Source organism: Xenopus laevis, chromosome 5S, assembly GCF_017654675.1.
Source record: "Xenopus laevis strain J_2021 chromosome 5S, Xenopus_laevis_v10.1, whole genome shotgun sequence".
Taxonomy (NCBI): domain Eukaryota; kingdom Metazoa; phylum Chordata; class Amphibia; order Anura; family Pipidae; genus Xenopus; species Xenopus laevis.
In genome coordinates this window covers 80,386,007-80,407,114 of record NC_054380.1, presented here as the reverse complement: position 1 = coordinate 80,407,114, position 21,108 = coordinate 80,386,007, and the positions used below count along the sequence as shown (strand labels likewise).

The window sequence follows — 21,108 nt, the reverse complement described above, 5'->3', positions numbered from 1 at the left end:
CGGGAAGAAAATGCCAATGTTGAAAAGAAGTGCACATGTGGCACAGCTGGTTGGCAACAGTGAGGTTTGCTAAAGGCACTCAATGGCCTGGTATATATTTTGTGGAGCTTAGGTAACTGATTTGAAACTTTGATTACATGTTTTGAGATACTTTTTTTAAAAAAGTGATTTTGTTTCTCATGTAGTTCAGCCGTACTAGTGGCACATGTAACTGTAGTGGGGATTTGTTAGTATTGGTACCATTGGAGATTGGAGTGATATCCCCCCCCCCCCAGCAGCCTAACAACAGAGCAATGGGAAGGTAACCAAATAGCAGCTCCCTAACACAAGATAACAGCTGCCTGGTAGATCTAAGAACAGCACTCAATAGTAAAACCCAGGTTCCACTGTGACACTTAAGTTACATTGAGTAGGAGAAACAACAGCCTGCCATTCTAAAGTGCTGGCTCTTTCTGAAAGCACATGACAGGCAAAATGACCTAAAATGGCTGCCAACCCACCAAAATTACAACTAAAAAAAATACACTTGCTGGTTCAGGAATGAAATTTTATATTGTAGAGTAAATTATTTGCAATGTAAACAGTATAATAATCATGACAGAATCCCTTTAACTATGGAACTATGGAACACATTTTAACTGGGATTTAATATGAGTAAAGCACTTTATATTTCCATGTTAAACTCTAAGAATATCCCAGGTAAAACAACACTATGCGCTCTACAATCCAAAAAAATCTGATCTAAAACCTACAACATCAATTTCTATATTTTCTCTTAAACACTTTGGCTAATTTACTAATAATTAAACTTGAAAAAATCAGATTTAAAAAAATTGGAAAAATGTTAGTTTTTATAAACATCTCGAGTTTAGAGGCTTAAATACCGCAAATGTTTTAAGTTTATAGGTGTAAAACCCTTGAATACCTCATATATATTGAGTTTTTGATCAAAAAACATCGACAAACAACCCCAAAACACCAGAAAATCTTGAAGGCAAAAAAACATCTTCAAATGGTTAAAGGGACCTCTGCCATTTACATGAATTCCACAGTATTTTAGGATTGTGATTTTTTGCTGCTTTGGTCCATAATAAATCTCGATAAAGTTAAGTTTTTTTTCCACTTTTAGTGAAAAAAATTAAAACTTTTAGAGAAAGCAAAACTAGACCTTTAATAAATAGACCCTTTTAAAGTGTGTATCATTCTTGCCCTGATTTTTATCAAAATTGTAAAATTATTATGTTAAAAAATAATTATTATTTTAGCGTGATTTACAAGTGCAAAGTTCTAAAACAGTGACCAAATTGAGCAAACATTGAAGATATTAAAAAAGATATATATTATACACTCCTAAGGGCAATTCTGAAACCCCTCTGCAACAATCTTTTACTTACCTTGCCTCCACCCGGAACCATAATGTTGGCCTGGGTGTAGACACATGCATTTTGCTGCTGAAATCCACCATGTATGTCTGTACCTGGAACCATAGTGTAGGCCCGAGTGCAGTCACACACGTTTCATTGTCGAAATGCAGGCAAGGTAAGGGAAAGAATTTCCTCCTCACTTTTCACAGGCCAAAAAGCACCAAAGTGCACCTATTGAAACAGTGAAACCCTGAAGTACCATTGCTCTGAAGGCGGCAGTAATTCATGCACCTAAAAAAATCATGCCCAAATATAAGCCTAAAACTGCCAGGTCCAAAACTGTGCTTGAACAGAAAGATGCTGGGCTCCTGAAAAGACCACCGCATTATGGATTTAAAAAACAAACTGAATTGCATCCAGACTTGCATTTTTCCCACTGCACTTGCATTTATAAATAAGCCCTTGTCTCTGTCTAAATCCATGCTGTGTATCGGTGATATAGACTCTTATTCAGTATTATGTCATTTAATGATTAATGAGTGATCCATCATATCTGGCAAAAGTGTCATGTTATTACTGTACACATTAATTAACAGCCAAATGAAGATAAAATTGACTTGACCTGTTTTGGGTGATTCAGCATTACCTGATTTGCTGATTGCATTTGTAAACAGAGAACATGCCCTATGCATTTACTTGCTTTACTTTGAAATATAAAATTACAGAAATGTGATAAAGATATTGATAGATATTTGCAAGAACGCTAATCTAATTAGTGAAATTATTACACTAGCCAAAAAAATTATTTGTAAAGCAAAAATTTCATGAGAACATAGCAAAACCACAGGAGCACTGGAAATAAACAATTGTGATCCTTTGCAATGGTTCATAAAGCATTGAACAGCTGAAAATGCAGCTCTGGGCAGATTCAGGCGCCTATTACAGAGTGCAAAGTCTACTAATAAAAGTCACATATCATCTATTCACAGATGTACATGTACTCTATATTATGGGTCATGGTTCTGCTAGAAGATTTCCAATTCCACAGTGTGATGTTACTCAGTATTAAATAAAGTTAAGATACAATTAAAGATTAGTGCCACAGGCTATGGAAAAAACAAATAGAATCTAGTGCAATGTTGTTAATATTGAGTGCAATCACCAAAGTGTTACAACACTAATCTGTGTGTGTTTTGAACCATAGAAAGTCTATGCACAGATTTTTTGTGTGTGTTTTAAAGTGCTGTCGTGATTTCTACAAGGTGCTATCTCCAAAGTAAAATTATTATTAGGTGAAACAAAGTGCTTTTAGTGTTTGCTTCAAAAGGTAAAATAAAAAAAATTAAATAATAAAAAAAATAAAAATAAGGTGCAATGGATTCTTCAGTCTATGGGGGGATTGGCAACTTACAAGATTCCTGATTTCAAAACAGCATATCAATATCAACTCCAGGGTATTCCTTTTTCTGTAAAGACATTAAAAAACAGGGACAGCGCCCATAGTGTAATTTGTCTTTATTTTTTAAAAGGTTTTAAACTTATTACATTTACATAAGTCAAACTTCTTCATATCAAACAAGACAGTTTTAGGTGCAAATTTACTAACCTCTGAAAATTCGCCAGCGACGGCTTTGCTCACATCGCAACACTTCACCAGGTGTATATTCACCAGGACAACGCTAATTCACTAAAATCCAAAGTTGCGTCCAGGGTACGGAATGCTGGCGAAGTTGCGTTAACTTTACTGCGGCAAGCGAAGTGAAGTTGCGCTAGCATTGCCTCATTTACATACGGTGGGAAGTTAAAGTTGAATGGATGTATATGTTGCAGCAAATACATTACACTACACAAGCCCGGGGAACCTTAAAGGAGAAGGAAAAATTAAAGTAAAAAATTAAGTAAGCTTTATCAGAAAGGTCTATATAAATACACCAGTAAACCCTCAAAGTAATTCTGCTCTGAGTCCTCTGTCAAAAGAAACACAGCATTTCTTTCCTTTTATTGTGTACACATGGGCTTCTGTATCAGACTTCCTGTTTTCAGCATAAACCTCCAGGGCAAGGCTTGAGCATGCTCAGTTTACTGCTCTCCCCCTCCCTCCTCCTATCCCTGCTGTAAGTGAGCAGGGTGAGACTCAGGCAGGAAGTGATGTCACACCAAGCTTATACGGCAGCTTCTATCCTAAACAAACAGAGACAGTGTCTAGAGCTGTTTACTCGAGAATGGTAAAGAATTCTGAGGAATAAATATAGTGTTATAGCTTGCACAATTGTGGCTAATCTGTTGGCAATAAACTGGTCTTGGAGTTTTCCTTCTCCTTTAATAAAATAAAATAGAGTTGTTATAATGCCCTACACATGAGCTCAGTGTATTGTTTATGTGCCATATGTTAGGAAATGTAGGGGGGAAGCCGAGTACCCAAGAAAATAATTACGATTTTTTGCAGCCTATCACCCTGAAAAATGAAAAGTCACCAGCGTTTTTTGGGACTTAGAAAAATGTTCAACTATTTTTTGAGGAAGTCCTATCTACTCTATTGCACTTCGCCTGGTCTGAGGTGGCAAAGGCAAGTCTGGCGCAAGAGATAAAGTTCACTAAAATCCACATCTTGGTGAATTTGCGTAGTTACGTCCATTCGCCAGAGCAAAAATTCGCCAGGCATTAGGGAGTGAAGTACCGCTAGAGTCTATCTCCTTCACTAGTAATGTTACGCCAGTGACCGCTAGTAAATAGACGAAGTACCGAAATGACGTGGTGAATTTTTGCTAGCGTTAGTCACTTCGCCCTTTAGTAAATCTGCCCCCTAGAGTGCAGATCATGGAGGTGAACCTTTGCAATAAAAAGAGATGGGTTCTGCCGGCGTTTCCCTCTCCTGTATGTTCCACCTGTACATCCACTCACTGCTGAGACCGGAAGTAATGTCACATCTGCCGCGTTTCGCTGAGGTCATCAGATTTTGTTAATCTAGAGTGCAATTTGTATAAATTATTGTCTTCAGCTGGTCAATACAGGGGCTGTTCATCTTTGTAAGGTAACGTTGTTACAATCTTAATAGTTCATCTCCAAATATTTTCTTTCTTGTCTAAAGAGGCAAATGTAATTTGCCTGCAGAAGGATTTAATGAAGCTATTGATTTTTACTTCAGTTCGAGGTGTTTAAGGTTTTTTTTTAAAGATTATAACAGAGCTACAGTATTATGTTAACCCATCTGTTACCAGATCTTTGTACACATCCTACAATGCAATACTTGCAGGGTACTTATGGAATATTTGAATGCAGAGAATGCAGAGAGCAGTTCTTGCCAATACATTGAAATCAGTTCATGGCAACACTTGTATAATGCACAATGTATATACACTGGAGTGAGATGTTTAAAACCTTGGGCCTTTTTAAAGTGATAGAATTTATGACCCCACTACACATGTCAAAATTTATTACACAGATTTAAAATTATGTTAATTAAGTTTTGTTTTCTAAGAACAGCTTTTTGTTCCCTTTCCCCATAATGTCAAGAACTTTAGTGTAAATTGCAGTATACTTACTTTTATTAACCGACACAAAAGATCTCTTACATACAGAACTTTTTTTAAAAAAAGGACGCAGCAAAAGAAAGCAACGCACCAAATCCTCCACAATTTAGCAAACCTGAACTGTATCGGAACCTTCATTTGCATATTCAGATCTGAGGAAACTGCACCAACTGTGAAAAAATATTGTTCATTTCAGTTTTCTAGACCTTTGGGTTCTGATTTGGTTCAGCTAAACTGCAGAAAGTGCTGGGATTTGACTGCATGCAGGATTCTCTGAACAAATGAGCACAAGGAATGTTCCTGCTGCTACTGCCTGAGGCATGAGAACTATTGCTGCTCCATTCAACCCTCTGCATAACCTGTGTACATGAACCAGGGCCGGGACTTCATTTTTACACCAATGTCTATGCTGTTTTGTGTATAAATTAACAATTGTAGGGTTTTTTGCATTATATAATTAGCATACTGATATAATTGAAAGGAGGACCAGCATTCCAGTTGTGTGTGCCACTGGGATACATTTTATACACATATAAAAATATATATATACCAGTGGCACATGTTTTTAATGTTTTTGTCCTGTGTGGGACCTTTATGAAGGACTGAGATGGATGAAGTTAAATAAAATATATCCCAGTGTATATCAATTGACCATGCACCCAGACATCAAACAGGTGCAGACTCTTTTCAATGTTATATCTATACATTTATATTTAGATCATATAAATATTCCACTCAGTGAAGTCAGTGTAGTCTCAGAGACAGAACTGTAACAATGGATGTTCCTCCTCCTGTACCAAATGCTATTCTGCTAGTAAGTTGTAATTGTGTGATCAGTATAAATGATATCATTATGCTGATTAGTGACCACAGAGATCATTGTTTCATTGTGCTGGCAGTATCACTAGAAAATGCTTCTGAAAGAGGAAGTTTATTTCTGCCTGGATGATTCTATTCGCTGTTCAGGTGCTAAGATGATGGCTTCTCCCTCCATCCAGATCCATGGCATAGGAACAAGGTGATAAAGCCAATGTATATGACTCCTGTGCTGATGTTTAGCAACCAGTGAGCCATTTTGGAGGAGATTTCTATGTTATCTGCTTTGAATCGATCCCCTGAAGGATATTTGCTGAGTGCTAGGCTTGTTAGCTCAATAGAAAAACAATACTGCAAGGTATTAACCCTTGTGCCGCCAGGGGGCACGGCAGCCAGTTATCCGCAATGCATTGAAACAGTAATGCAGGGGAACACTCTCCCTGTGAACTATAATCTATCACGACACACGGATTCTCTTTGCGATGCCAGAAGGGAGCCTCCATAAACCAAAACAGAAACGAATCCCTTCTATAATTCGACTTATCCCCGCCAACTAAGATTAAAGCAACACCTAAAGCAGTGTTAGCGACAGTTCATGTTACGTGTGACCTTCCAGATATTACTAACTACAACTCCCAGCATTCCTTGGGTTGCAAAGCAACAACAGCTGGGCATTCCTGGGTGAATAAGCAGACACAGGCTAAGGGTGGCAAAGGTAGTTGTCAGAGAGGGGCTTTGGGACAGGGTTAGTGCTGCTAGGACAAACGTGATTTGTATCCATGAGAGGCGGCAGAGCAGGGGAAGCTAAAGTGTCAGCAGTGTGGCTCAGTATGGGGATGTGTTAGCGTGGCATTGTGGGTCAAGGAAGGCTGTGAATGTTGGCCTGGCAGTGTTTGCACTAGGAAAGAGAACAGCCTAGATACAGATAGATAGCGGCGACTATTCTAATGTCGCACAGTGCTGCGTTAATCGCACAGGGGGGGTCTTATTTTCCATAGATCCCGGTGCACTGCTGCCCAGACCCATCTCCTCTTACTTTCCCACCCCTCCCCTCCGAGGGAACGCGCAAGCAGAGTGGAGCAATCCGACGCTGTCCGTTTCCAGGGTGAATCCCCCCCCCCCCCTTCTCTCCCACCTCATCCAGCCGCTATTTAATTAATACAGCCAGGACCCAGGACTAAAATAAATACACATATATACAACACACACACACACACATATACATATACACATAACTAGATAACCGAATAAAAATAGAATGTTATGTGCAGCAGTGCCGGGACCTTGTAGCGCGGAGAGTAACCGAGAAAGCAGAATAAAGAGCTCGCTCTCTCCAGCAGCAGCAGCAGCAGATGCCATGAATCCATTGCTTCAGCGAGAGGTTTGTGCGGCTGCTTGAGGGCTGGACAGAGCTGAGCCAGTAATCAGCACCGAGAGCGTTGGACAGCTCCCCGCACTGTATCCCCCTGCCCCGCATTACAGCTGGAGGTGCATCCCAATGAAGGAGCCTTAGATCAGCCACACACACATCGCTGCTACTGCGCTGGAAGCAAACGGTGCTCTCCATTAGGCTGCGGCTCTCATTTTTACATTTTCTTTCGCGAGGATTTTTGAGTCACCAGGCGTAACGTTGTCATCTTTTATTTCTCTCCCCCCCCTCCCCTCTTGCAGGAACGACTCCTTCGGAACCTGGTCCACCCAGGGATGTAAAACAGTGTTTACCGATGCATCCCATACGAGATGCTTATGTGATCGTCTCTCTACCTTCGCCATTTTGGCTCAGCGACCTAGAGAAATAGTAAGTAACAAAGGAACCATACAGACTTTCATGTACCTTTGGCTGTACAACAACAACATATAAACGTTTTAATGCATTGATGTGACAACATTATTCAGCCAAGGAATGGGTCTTATGTGTGTTTGTGCTCTCATTGAATTCATAACCATGATTCCAGGCTGTATTCAAGCCTCTGCTGTTGTAATTGGGATGTTTTATTCTTGAAATGCAAATATACTGTATAAGAAAGCATTCAGGTCAGCTGGCCAAGATGGCAATGTCTGCTTTACAGAGAATTATCTCCAAGGACTAGAACATACTGTATAGTAGCCATTGCAAGGAGAAGCCTAGATTGCCTAATAGATTGCAGATCTTTACTAGACACTTTTATTGTGCCCATTTCCTTTACTTTTTATGACTTACTGTAAAACCACAACAACAAAAAAAAAACAAAGGGGAAAAGATTGCAGCATTTTCAGCACTGGACCACTTATCTTCTGTAAATATATTGCTCAAACTTGTGCTGAGAATGGATATGCACATTCCATGTTTAACCCAAAGCAGAATATATTTGCCCTTTAGTTCCTTTCTAAAGTAAACGTGTTCCCCGTGTCTCTTTTAACTGCAGTCAAATAAAATATGATGTGTGAATGTGTAACCTGGCCTACAGTCAAAGTTGTAAATGCGTATGATCACCACACTAGCAAATGCTGTTACAAATGAGCTGAATGCGCTAAAGCTTGCACTTACTTGACATTACATTCAATGTTTTATTGTTTTCACATCTGTTTTTGAAAAAGGAGTTAGAAACCAAGGCAGTTTGGTCTCCCTTAAAAGTAATGCAATAAATATTGTTGTGTAGGTAAGTTAAAGGGGTTGTTCACCTTTAAATTAACTTTTAGAATGATGTAGAGAGTGTTATTCTGAGCAGTTGGTTTTCATTTTTTATTTTTTATTTTTTGTGTTTTGCTTTTTATTCAGCAGCTCTCCAGTTTGCAGTTTTACAAATCTGGTTGCTAGGGTTCAAATTACCATAGCAACCATGAACTGATTTGAATAAGAGACCGGAATATGAATAGGAGAGGGTCTGAATAGAAAGATGAGTTATAAAAAGTAGCAATAACAATTAATCTGTAGCCTTACAGAGCACTTGTTTTAAGATGGGGTCAGTGAGTCCCATTTGAAAGCTGGAAAGAGTCAGAAGAAGAAAGCAAATAATTAAAAAACTAGAAAAAAGTGTAGAACAATTACAAAGTTGCTTAGAATGAGTCATTCTATGACATATCAAAAGTTAATTTAAAGGTGAACCGCCCCTTTAAAGAAAACTTTAGCCAGTGCCGGGCGTCCCAGGCAACCCAGCCGGCCACTTCGTCCCCAGCTGCAGCTGTGCGCAACAGAGGACGCGCGCACGGCCATGCTCATCACCACCGCTCCAACGCGGTTGCACGGACGCTACTGCTGGTGCATATGCGCAACCAAGGACGTACAGGAAACATTTGCCTGGACTAGGGGTAGGTCGCAAATGAGGTACGTCACGGCCATGCTCGTCACTGTGGGGGGGCGCCAGCCACCACGGTTGCACAGAAGCTACTGATGCTGCGCATGCGCAACCAAGGACGTACAGGAAACATTTGCCTGGACTAGGGGTAGGCCGCAAATGAGGTACATGCCTGGCACCCCCCAAGCTTTGCGCCCTAGGCATATGCCTCTTCTGCCTACCCCTAGTTCCGGCCCTGACTTTAGCAGTTTTATGTTTGTGTCATTTTTTTAGTCTAACAGACTTAGTCTAATGCAGTGTCATTGAGCTGATACTAAAAAACATGTGCAGCTGCTACTTAAATGCCTTGGCATTCCTGAGAATGTGCAATTAATATCTGCATTAAACTTGTACTAGAACAAAGGTTTAACAATGTTTCATTTACTCATATTGTACATTTTATCTTTTATTCAACAGATCATGGAATCTTCAGGTACTCCTTCAGTCACTCTGATAATCGGCTGTGGTTTATCATGCTTGGCCTTGATCACCCTTGCAGTTGTTTATGCAGCGCTATGGAGGTATATTTATATATGGATCTGTTGTTTAAAAGAGCCGTGCACAGAACTACTGCATATTAAATAAATTTTTTATCTTTGCATGGTATTTTGTTATTGAATAGTTATTCACAGCTTGTGAAAATGCAGTTTAATATATGGAGAAGTCCCTTGCTTTTCAAGATGTAGGCTTGCTCTTGGTCTGAAAGCACTCCCAAATCATGTTTCTGTTGCCTCAGGCAAGAATTGTAGGTCTGGTGCTATAGGTAGAGACTGCACATGCTGCCAGAGAGCTTATTACATGCAAGTGGGTGTGCCAAGGAAGCCAACAGTGAAACATGGATGGAATATAGGTGAAGGAGATATCTTTAATATGCCTTTGTTATTTCCAGGTCATAAGTTGTATGATATAAGTAGTAATATATTATGACATGATATGATACTAGAGAGATACTTTTGTTGAGAAACTTTAGTTACTCCTAAAGCAGAGTAAGCTTTTTACAGTGCTATTAGGCTAAGGTAGTACCGGAACATAAAGCTAGATTAGGCTCCACTGCTGGCATGCTATAAACTGTACATCCAATCAATAGGCTGCACCACATATTCTATGTGCATTCACTCAGTAGTGTAGCCAGTGTTGACTTGTGCCAGCAAATCAGAATGGCACAGCACCCTCCCCCCAGGTCACAAACAAATGTCCAAATGGAAGTATTTAATGCAGTTCTCACAAGTAGGTATCTAAGCTAACACTTGCTTATGTGGCTGTTAACATTTTATGTGACTTTCTTGAAGCACATCAAAATCGATACTTGGGCTCAAGACTTTGCTTAGTTTATTTATCATATTATATTCAAACATGCTTGCATTCTTCTATGATATGTTTCAAGGTAAAATACTATAAGTTTTCAAACAGTTTTAGAAAAGCACCAATGCCAAATGGCAAGTCGATCTGTAGTTGCCACTGGAGATATTTATAAATCACATTGTAAGCATTTCCCATTTTTGATTTGTAAAGGATAACTGAAGACTCTTTTCACAGCCAGAACACCATTTCTCTCGGTATGAATGCAAATTTCAAATAAAATAATAAACCAAAATGCAATAAAATATACTGTAGTTAAAGCTGGCATGAGATTTGGTTACTCTCTAGATTCATCTCAATAGGAACCACTAGAGAAGAGCACATGCTGACACTCAAGTTGTGGATCACTTTAAGCCTGGAAACTGGTATATGTAGATATATGTGAATCAATATGATCATTATTTACTCTTCACAACAATGTATATGGCTGTTTTTTCTACAGTTCTAAATTCTTACTCATTATGTTTGCTCATATCTAGTGGCTAACTGTAAGGCATGACCTGAGAAGTTGTGAATTATTAAACTGTTTTGGTATCATTCTAAAAAAGTACTTCCATGTGTCCAAGACCTTAATCACAGCATACCTATTTAGGTCAAAGGCCTCTTGGATTGAAAGTCTATCATATATCTGCTCCTTGTGCTATTGCTTTATCACCTGTAGTCACCAAATTTTTCACAGTTTTGAATTTTCAGCAAAGCGATGGGTCCGATTCACCTATCACTAGTTAACTTATATATCCCCTATGCTGCCTCCTTGGCCTTAAGTCCATCTTCATATAGAACCCTCTTTTAATACACAACATTTACTTTCATTGACATATAACACCTTATTGTTCAAATGATCAGATTTACTGCAGTTGTTCATATCAAATATATTAGCTGCCCATGGTTTGTAGGGTTTATAAATTAGAGCTTTTGGAGCTCCTATTATATCTGAACCAACATGCTCTAGTGTACTTTTTTCTCAAATCTAGCATCCAGTGCAAAAAGTGGTATCCATTTTTGAATTCGCTATTTTACACATTTCATAGTTGACACAATGCTTCTGTTCCAACTTAGTTTTGAGGATGCCTCAAGGTTCTCTAGATTATCCTATATTGGGTTTCCTGTACAATCTCCCTGAGGCAGAACTCATCCATTCGTTTGACTTTAAAGTAGTTGTAAGCAGATGACATTCAGGTATATTTTGGCACTGCCTTCACTAACGATCGAAATTCAGATGCAAATCTCTTACTGCCTCCGACAGTATCTTAAAATGAATCTGACCCTGTAGACTTTGTGAATTTCAGCACCCATCACCCTCCTATTTATTCACCTTCAACTTATTCAACTTAAATTGTAAACTCTATGGAACAGGGAATTCCTTTACCATGTGGCTAATAACATGTGGGACTTAAGCTTTAAAAACTGTATGTATACATTTTTTATTTGATGCATTATTTTGTCCTCTGTTGGTATTATTAAAGGATTGTAAGAATTTGAACGTCAATACATAATTATCACTATCAATATAAAGCTCTAGTTCCTTACAATACAGTTTTGTTGTCTATAACTACACATAAAGAGTTGTGTTAAAGCTCTCTCAGAACCTGGATGAAGATTGTATTAGATTCAACAGTGTGTCTGATCAAGAGACTAAGCAATTTGCCTTTAACCTGAGGGATTCTCAGAACATGTCAGTTTGTAGCCAAATGTAAAAATTGTCTGCCTTGACACTAAAATAACAGACTGATTTAAACTATGACTACATCTATACAACCAACTATATAAGGACCTAGCTTTTCTCCAAAATACCATTGCCTGACACAAAGAAAATAGACTATAAAATAATCTACCTTAATAGCTCCACAAGTACATTTGGGACACTGTTGTTTCATGTTGTTTAAAAATGCACAGAATGTAAAAATATATTGCCATGACAGTGTAATTATATAATGAATAAAGTACCTGCTATTGTAAAATATGAGGATATTATAAGTCACCGAAGAGTTCCATGACCATATAAATTATACAGGTCATAGAACTCCAAGGTTACTTCTAATATCCTCACATTTTCCAACAAGGAGTACTTTATTTATTATAATAGTATTATAAAAGATTGTTAGACATTTGACAAAATGACATCACTAAACTCCATTTATAACTGATGACATCACTAAGATCCATTTATAAGGATATAGGATAGTATATATGATGCCTTATGACATGGGCAATCAGATTTAATTAGTTTAGAATTTTAGTTGTTTAAAAGTTTGGTTGTGAAAAAAAATTGCAATTAAACTTGAATCGAATTCTTTTTGAAATTGCTATTTTTATAATTTATAAAAACTCAAATGAAAAAACTTGATCGTATTAATTAACAGAGAAAAACTTGTTTGCATTGTTCCATTCATTTTTGCAAATTCAGCGGTTTAAAAAACTAGCTTGAAGGTTGAATGTTTGCTCGGTTTGTTGTTGAACATGTTTTTAAATGTTTTTTTTTTTTGGATTCTTTTCAAATTCATAAATCTTGAGAAATCTTGAATTAAAAAAGCTTGAGTGAGTTGCGTAAGCCCTTTGTATATTTTATTTCCCATAAATAGACATTAATGTTGAAGCCTTGGGTTATATTATATAAATAGGAGCAATAGAGTTTGACAATAATGGCACCCTATATTCACAAAGTAAATTTTCAGTATTTTATAGAATGGCTAATTCTAAGCAACTTTTCATTATTTCATTTTATATGGTTTTTGAATTATTTGGCTTCTTCTTCTGATACTTTTCCGCTTTCCAATGGGGATCACTGACCCCAAACAAATGATCTTTGTAGGGGCGCTGCTGCCATGAGGTGAGTTGAGAAACTCGCCTCAGGCAGAAGCAGCCCTCAAGTTACCAGTGGCAGCAAGAAAGTCACCCCTGGTAATTTTAGGAGGCAAAATACAGATTTTTAAATCAGCATTTCGGCTCTGCAAGTGCAGAGTGCTCAATTGTGCTCACTGCATTAGCGATGCGCCCCCCCCCCTCACAACTGCTCTTGCACTAGAAATGGTATGGTGCGAGGAAACTCTTGAATCTGGATCTGTGAGTCTACACATTATTGTTTTTATTACTTTTCTTTCTGCTCAGACATGGTTGCTATGGTAATTTGGACCCTAGCAACCAGTTTGCTGAAATTGCAGACTGGAGAGCTGCTGAACTACAAGCTAAATAACTTAAAAAACACAAATAATAAAAAAAATTGAATATGAGTTGCAAACTTTTTTTCGCTGTCTACATCATACTCAAAGTTCATTTAAAAGTGAACAACCCCTTTAAATCCCATGTGTAGAATACTCAATGGTAGTTACCATTCCCAAGTATTGTGCTGCTATTGTTTCTGTTTGAAACATTGATATTCTTTCCCTACTTGCAACACATTATTCTTTCTACCATCTATTGTCAGCTTTTATGTATCATCCATCCACTGACAACTCCTCTGTGGAAAACAAACACATAGCAAGAAGGGTCACTGTTACCAAAAAGGATCTAAATAACAACTCGGTAAACGTTTGCAGCATACATATAAATGGGACAACAGACAACAGAAACAAATGAAAGTTAATGGTTTCTGGAGGTAGTGAGCACATTCCAAGGACAGCAGGAGAGGCAATTAGCTACTTATAAGAATTGCACTGATTACGGACTGAAAAACTGTGAAATACATTTACAATAGGAAAAACAATAAAGCAGATTTAGATTCAATTATAGCTGTAATGTACAAATCATATAATTTCTAAAATTGTGTAACAAAAATTCAGTGCAGAAATAAACAATGAACATTGCATAAAACTAAATAAAAGTAGAGATCTTCATTAAACCTATTGAAGAGTATGATTATAATATAAATCCTAATATAAGAAATTCACTGTTGAGCACCAACACTGTTTATGCATTATACAACACTTTCAATGTTAGCTTTTCTTTACTTCCTGAAATTGTCCCATAGATAACATTCTTTTTGCCCATATATAGACCTTAATAAATATGCAAATTAGCTGTTTGTGATGGATTATTTGTGTAATTGTGATGCATGACAAATATTACCATGTAAGGACAACAATGGAGCTTTATAAATACTGTATGTGTTTTACACATATACAGGTATGGGACCTGTTATCCAAAATGCTCAGGATGTGAGGTTCTTTTTCCAAAATTTGGATCTTCGTACCTTAACTCTACTTGAAAATCATGTAAACATTAAATAAACCCAATAGGCTGGCTTTGCTTCCAATAAGAATTCATGTTATCTTAGTTTGAATCAAGTACAAGGTACTGGGTTATTATTACAGAGAAAAAGGTAGTCAACCAAATTTTCTAATTTTATTATAATACACAAAAGCCAGAAATATCTTGTAAATGAGTAGTGATGTCATTTTTGTCACATGACTCACTAAAACTTGTGTATTGTAATAAATAACATACTCCTTTTTGGAAAATATGGGAATATTAGAAGTAACCTCAGAGTTCCAAGACCTGTATAAAACTCATGGAACTCTTTGGTCACTTAAAATATCCTTATATTTTAGAATAAGGTGTACTTTATTCACTATATAAAGGAGTCTATGGGAGATAATTTTGAACATTCTGGATAACAGGTTTCCGGGTAATGGATCCCATACCTGTACTTTATAGACATGCCACTAAAGGTTTTGCATTATAATTGAGGTTTTCCAACAAATTACAAAAGTCATTTAATAGAAAGCTATTTATATTGAATATATTTTTATTCATCTTTGTTTAACAGATACATCAAGTCTGAGAGGTCTATTATTCTTATAAACTTCTGTTTGTCCATCATCTCATCCAATATACTCATTCTAGTGGGCCAAACACAGATACATAACAAGGTAAGGTTAATAAGCTCCTTCATTTGTTATACTGTTCCTGTTTGTTCTGGCTTTGATTTTCTTGTTTGCATAAATTATTTACACAAAATATTGTTGAATATTTCTCTTTGGCTCAAGACATAAAAGCCATAGCTAAATGAAGATGTCTCATTTACAAAGTATCTGCTTCAGCATAAATAAAATCATTCTCCACTTTTTTATGATAACACTCTAGTGCTTTACATGTTTAATGACTTTGTTATTTATGCAAGCGTACCTAAACATATCAATTTTTTTTTGCCTTGACATAAAATTATCTTTTTGGATATAAGTGTGGGATGAGGGCTATAAAAGAAAAAGATAGCTTCACTGTCCTCATTTACAGCAGGGTTTTACAACATGCAATAATGTTGCTTGGCTAAACAAAATAAATGAACTCAAGGCATTTATTCTGCGACTTAAAATCATACTTTTTTCCTGATAAATGTATCTATTTGTCATCTACACATGTTAAGAAATAATTGATATAATTATTTGTTTCATGGTGCATTAAGTTGCGTTGGGTAAAAAAGAAGTATGTTCTTTAAGGAGATTAGTGAGTTTCTTTCTTTTGTTGTTCTACCTATGTTTTATCTATGATTTCATCATACAATATGGCACTTTATACTGTATGTTATGGTAATATATATATACAAAGCATGGACATAGTTGTTTATTGGATGTGAGATTTCTTTCAATTTTTTGATCTTATGGATCTGTATTAAATGGGGGAACTGGATTTGCAAGATGTATGCCAAAACTGGTACATTATAAAATGGTTAGTTTGTCCAACATAACATAAAGCAGAGTTTATATCTGGGACAATTATCTAAAAGTACACGTGTCCTGTGTAACCTAGCCTTAAATAATATACTATGTTTCTGTCAATGAAGACCTCATTAATAAATAGAACTCAGTGTTGGAAGTACTACGATGTTTGCACAAACATTACAGCCAAGAGAATACAATTAAAAGAATTGCTTATCAGGTACAGTGTGCTGTTCTTTGACTTAGGAAATGTGTATCTTAGCATCATTTGTTTGCCATTTGTTGTTGCTACAAGGTTTTTAATGACAGTGTGTGTGCATCAAAATAAAACAAACACTAACGATAAAAAGAAAGCTTGCTGTTGCAGTAACTGGATTCAATGTGAAACAGCAACACCAGTTCCTCACAAACGAAACATCATGTGAAGACACATTGTTCTCTGCAAGATTTATCATTTGTAGAGCAGTCAGCATTATCAAGGTGAAATTGTGCATTTAGGCTAGAAAAAGAAAAAGGAAAAACCCTAATATTGTTGGAATATAAAGTAGAGAATCAAAACAACTATTTGTATTAATGGATGTTAGATTATTGCTATAAAAATGAGTTAGGGAGAAAAAGACCATGGGGCAGATTCACTAAAGCGTGAAGTGGCTAACGCTAGTGACATTTCGCCAGATATTCCATCTGCAGGGACATCACAAATTCACTAGCAAACAAGACCATCGCTAGTGTTCATTCACCAGGTGGAACTCCACAAATTCACTAAGATTCAAATCTTACTGTACATTAGCTTTTTCGTCAGTTTCCTTCACCACCCTAGACAAGGCGACCTCCTAAAATGAAGCTTGATCTTCCTCAATCTTATGTCCGTTAAATCATATCCAGTCTGCCGAATGCATTAAAGTTGTAAAAATTCTGACGACTTGTCATTTTTTTAAGCTGGTTTGCCTGCAAAAGTCCTAACTATTTACATTTTTTGTGTTAACATTTTTCCCCAGACATTTGAGGGGCATGGAACATTCATTTTAGGGTGGGCTTATATGCAGGGCATGAGAGGATCTCTTTTGTCTTTATGCAGGTTCCTTGAACATTTGTAAGTGGCCACTTCAAGCATTTGCACCAACATCCATATGACTTTAATGTACTTGTCTTATTCAAATTGACCTAAGCGTAAGAGGACTAATGACGTTTCGCTAGGAAGAAGTGGTTGCTAGCATCATTTTGCTTTGAAACGCTTGCACTGCTAAAGTAATGTTAGCTAAAAGTCTTCAGCATTCAGTACCCAGGACGCAACTTCACCTTTTAGTAAATTTAGTGGTAACTAATTTTTGTCTTTCAAATGGAGCAAAGTGTGGCCATTTTAGTTAATTTGCCCCCATGTTTTGGCACTGGATCCCTAAAAAGAATGTGTATTGTAAGAAGAGAAGCACATAATATCTTAAGCCACCATGGATTCTTTAGGTTTAGTTTTCGATCACCTCTGTGTGATTATTTTGACTGTCGTTGTGAGGACATGCATATGATTACACAGAAGGTACATTATTTGTTGGTATGGGATGTATTTACAAAATATATTTTCAGGAAATATGTCATAGATAATATAGTGGGATTGTGGGATAACTCAAGAGGCAAATAGCAAATTGTAAGCAATTAATGACTGTCTATCGTTTCTAGAAATTGTTTGTTGGCATGGTGCAAATGGCAAAGATAACTTATTAAGCATATAAGATATCTAGATTTAAAAGCGATATGTAATGTATTATAAGATTTATCCTGCAGGTCACAGGAAAGTCTTGTGGACCCTGAATCTGAGGGTATTTGGGAATTGTATTATTGTATTATTGCAGTTGGTAATGGAGAGGTGTCTGCTGATACGAAGAGCATATGTGCAGTTTATCAGGGTCATTTGGGACCACGAGCGCAGTGTTTAAAATGTGCAAATTTGTGCGGCAAGTTACCCTTATTACAGCAAATTCAACTGCAGTTATAATGGTATAATCTTCCTTATGCAATTTTGGATGATGCATTAAAATGTGCACAACTGCACTGTGGCTCAAATAAGACACAATTATGCTGACATTTTTCAGTTTGGCTCTGACAACTTTCACATTGTTTCATTTCTGGTGTTTGCTACCAAAATTATGTGTGTGCCTGATTCTTTAGGCATTAACACAGGTTTCTGCTCTTACCTTTGGTTGTAAATATTTATTTTACAGTTTTTTATTATTATTTTACAACAGGTTTCCAAGGCCCCCTCTGTATGTTTTTTCCTTTGCCTAGAACATACAGTATATATGTACATGATTATACTGTGCTCTGTGTATAAGCAGCACATCTCAAACAATACATTAATAGAACAGATGAAATAACAGTGAAATAAACAAAACATAAATGATAAATCAAATATATGCAATTATATTTAAGACTAAAGTTAGATTGAGGCAAACCGGGAATACGGGGGTTTCCGTCACATAGACCAAACAATCTACAATCATTTTTCTTCTCTGCATATATTAATTAGTTTCTTCCTCATCCTATTCTGAGTTATCTGCTTTAACATTTTCCACACTCTTTTCATGTAGTTTATCAATTTCCTCTTTTCTTATTCTGCCCCATTGCCTTGTACTGAATTCATCTTTCTACTTCCAAATAATCACATTTTCTACATGATCCAAGCACCATCCTTCCTCCCTCCCTTTGTCTATTGTGTCTTTTTTCTCTATTTTCAATCTTTTTCTTTACTGATTGCTTGTTCTCTATCTGATGCCCTTCCTTTCTTTGCTGCCCTTCTATGCATTTCACTGAAGTCTCTTATATTCTTATGGTTGGTTGGGTATGAAATGCAGAATAATACTTTAATTTTCATTCATTTTTCAATTAATAATTTGCTTAAGGCTTTGTCTCTATAAAATATTCATTTGGGCCATTAGTTTTAGTCTAATAAATTAGTCAAATCTTAAATTAGCAGAACGGTGTCCAATTTTGCCTTGCACAGGATGTGCCAAATTGGGAAGTTTTGATTGCTCAGCCGTTGGGCAAATCATCATGTAGGACCTAGAAAGTCAGCTGAACACTGTATTGAACAGCAATTCTTTCTACCTAGCCTGATACATATTTGAGATGAACATATTTTAGATGGTCATATTTGGCTTACCTTGTATGACAATGTATGTATGCATGTGTTAACATAAGACATTTATGATGGTTGTGGAAATACTAGTCAGCATAATGGGCGCCATGCAAAAGAACAATCTAAAATGGCTTATACATAAAAAGACATGGGATAATATGGGGTACCTGGATAAAGTAAAGACTTCTCGGGAATTCTTTTTAGAGTTATTAGAATATGAAACTAATCTAGGGAAACAAAGGATCTGGGAGACACTTGTACCATATAAATGATATGTTATTATTTACCAGAGGAATATAAGGGTACAGCTTATTTTTAATTGGGATACTGGTCTTTTTTTCATTCAACATGAACTTTTTATAGTTACACAGTATTATTTAAGTAGACAGAAACAGTAACTGATTGTGCGCATAGACCATACCTTGTCAAGCTCATTTGATTTTATATGAAGTGGCCATACAGTTTTTTCAGGCATTTACATGAGAATAAAAAGGATTTGAATACTTTATTATATATATAAATAAATAAATAGATCGTATGTAACATTTGAGAACAGAAATTGAAGGGGGTTAATTATTAAGGAGTGGTTTTTCGTGGCATCCGTTTTGACATACTCCATCTAAAATCTGCCAAATTCATATAAAAGTCAATGGCAGATGTCTCCTTAACCATTTGAAGATGTTTTAACCCACACAAAATGTTTTCGGGGTTTGACACTGGTTTTTCAGTGAAAACTAAAATTGTTCGTGTTTTTCTGTTGATAAATATGTTCCATGCATGTTAACAGCATGGAGCAGGCCAATATGAGTAAATTACATGCCTGCCATTCAGCCTTTGAACACTGACCTTTCAGTATTTTAAGTCCAACATATTCCCACTACAGTTAGAGGTATGTCAAGCAAGAAGTCTCCTGCAGGCAATACATTATTATAATCCATGTTTGCAAATTTAACTCTCAGAATAGAAATGAATGCTTTATTTGGCCTAAATGTGTCCTGAAGGAATATAACTTGACATGACTTATTATTTGGATGTATAACATTATGTTACTACTGTTCACTTTTTTCATATTTCTGCATGCATTCTTCAAAACTGAGCACTTCTCCAAGTATCCTTACAATATGCTAACATTCCATTTATCAAGCCTGACTCATCTTTCCAGAAACACAACTTAACATAAGTGGCTTCTTAATGATAGCAGCCAGTTTTCTGAACCGCTGTGTAGTTTAATTACTAGAAATTTGCCTCTGCCTTTGGATATTATAATTAGTGATTAGCGAATTTGGGGCATTTCGCTTCCCTGAAAACTTGCGAATTTCACGCGAAATTCGTGAAACAGTAAAAAATTCGCGAATTTTATTTTTGACGCCGGCACAAATTCGCTGCCAAAAATGCGTCGGCATCCAAACAAATGGACTAACGGAGCGAATTTGCCCATCACTATTTATAATGAAATTAGAGTTACAATTAGAAATGACAAAATAATTTTTGGTCTTAATGTATGTTGCCTAATATAATAGTGGACACTATTTCATTCCAATATATTTAGTTTATAATAATCGTTTACTGCTGCCATTATACAAATCATCTTATTGCAATTATTTCTCTCCCTCCAAACATTTAATTTTCACTCAATATAAGTACATGCAAGTAGTAACCATTTCTGTTCCTTCAGTGTCTTTGCCTCAATTGCTGTAATGATGTTGGCTTTTCCCCAAAAGTCTCCCATCAGCAATCAGTAAGGGCACAAACAATTTTCGCAGCTTATACACTCTGCATTTACTGTACCAAACCAACAATATCTATTGTTAAACTGAACAACTTTATGCCACCCATCTTATGAGTTTATTCCAAACACGACAATGTCATAGCTAGAAAAGAAGAAAAACAGAAAACTACCTTTTCCATTTTGATTTCCCCTACTTTATTCCATTTTATATT

General features: G+C 36.5%; 1 protein-coding gene across 4 annotated transcripts in view; it reads left to right on the top strand.

Annotated features, from left to right (window-relative positions):
• LOC108718003 (adhesion G protein-coupled receptor B3) overlaps positions 1–21,108 on the top strand; it is a 521,962-nt gene that overhangs the window by 411,079 nt on the left and 89,775 nt on the right. For all 4 annotated transcript variants that reach the window (XM_041564704.1, XM_041564703.1, XM_041564701.1 and 1 more), the window contains exons 17-19: positions 7,382–7,508; positions 9,442–9,545; positions 15,149–15,251. In XM_041564704.1, coding sequence (XP_041420638.1) covers positions 7,382–7,508; positions 9,442–9,545; positions 15,149–15,251 — 334 coding nt within the window. The remainder of the gene's footprint in view (positions 1–7,381; positions 7,509–9,441; positions 9,546–15,148; positions 15,252–21,108) is intronic.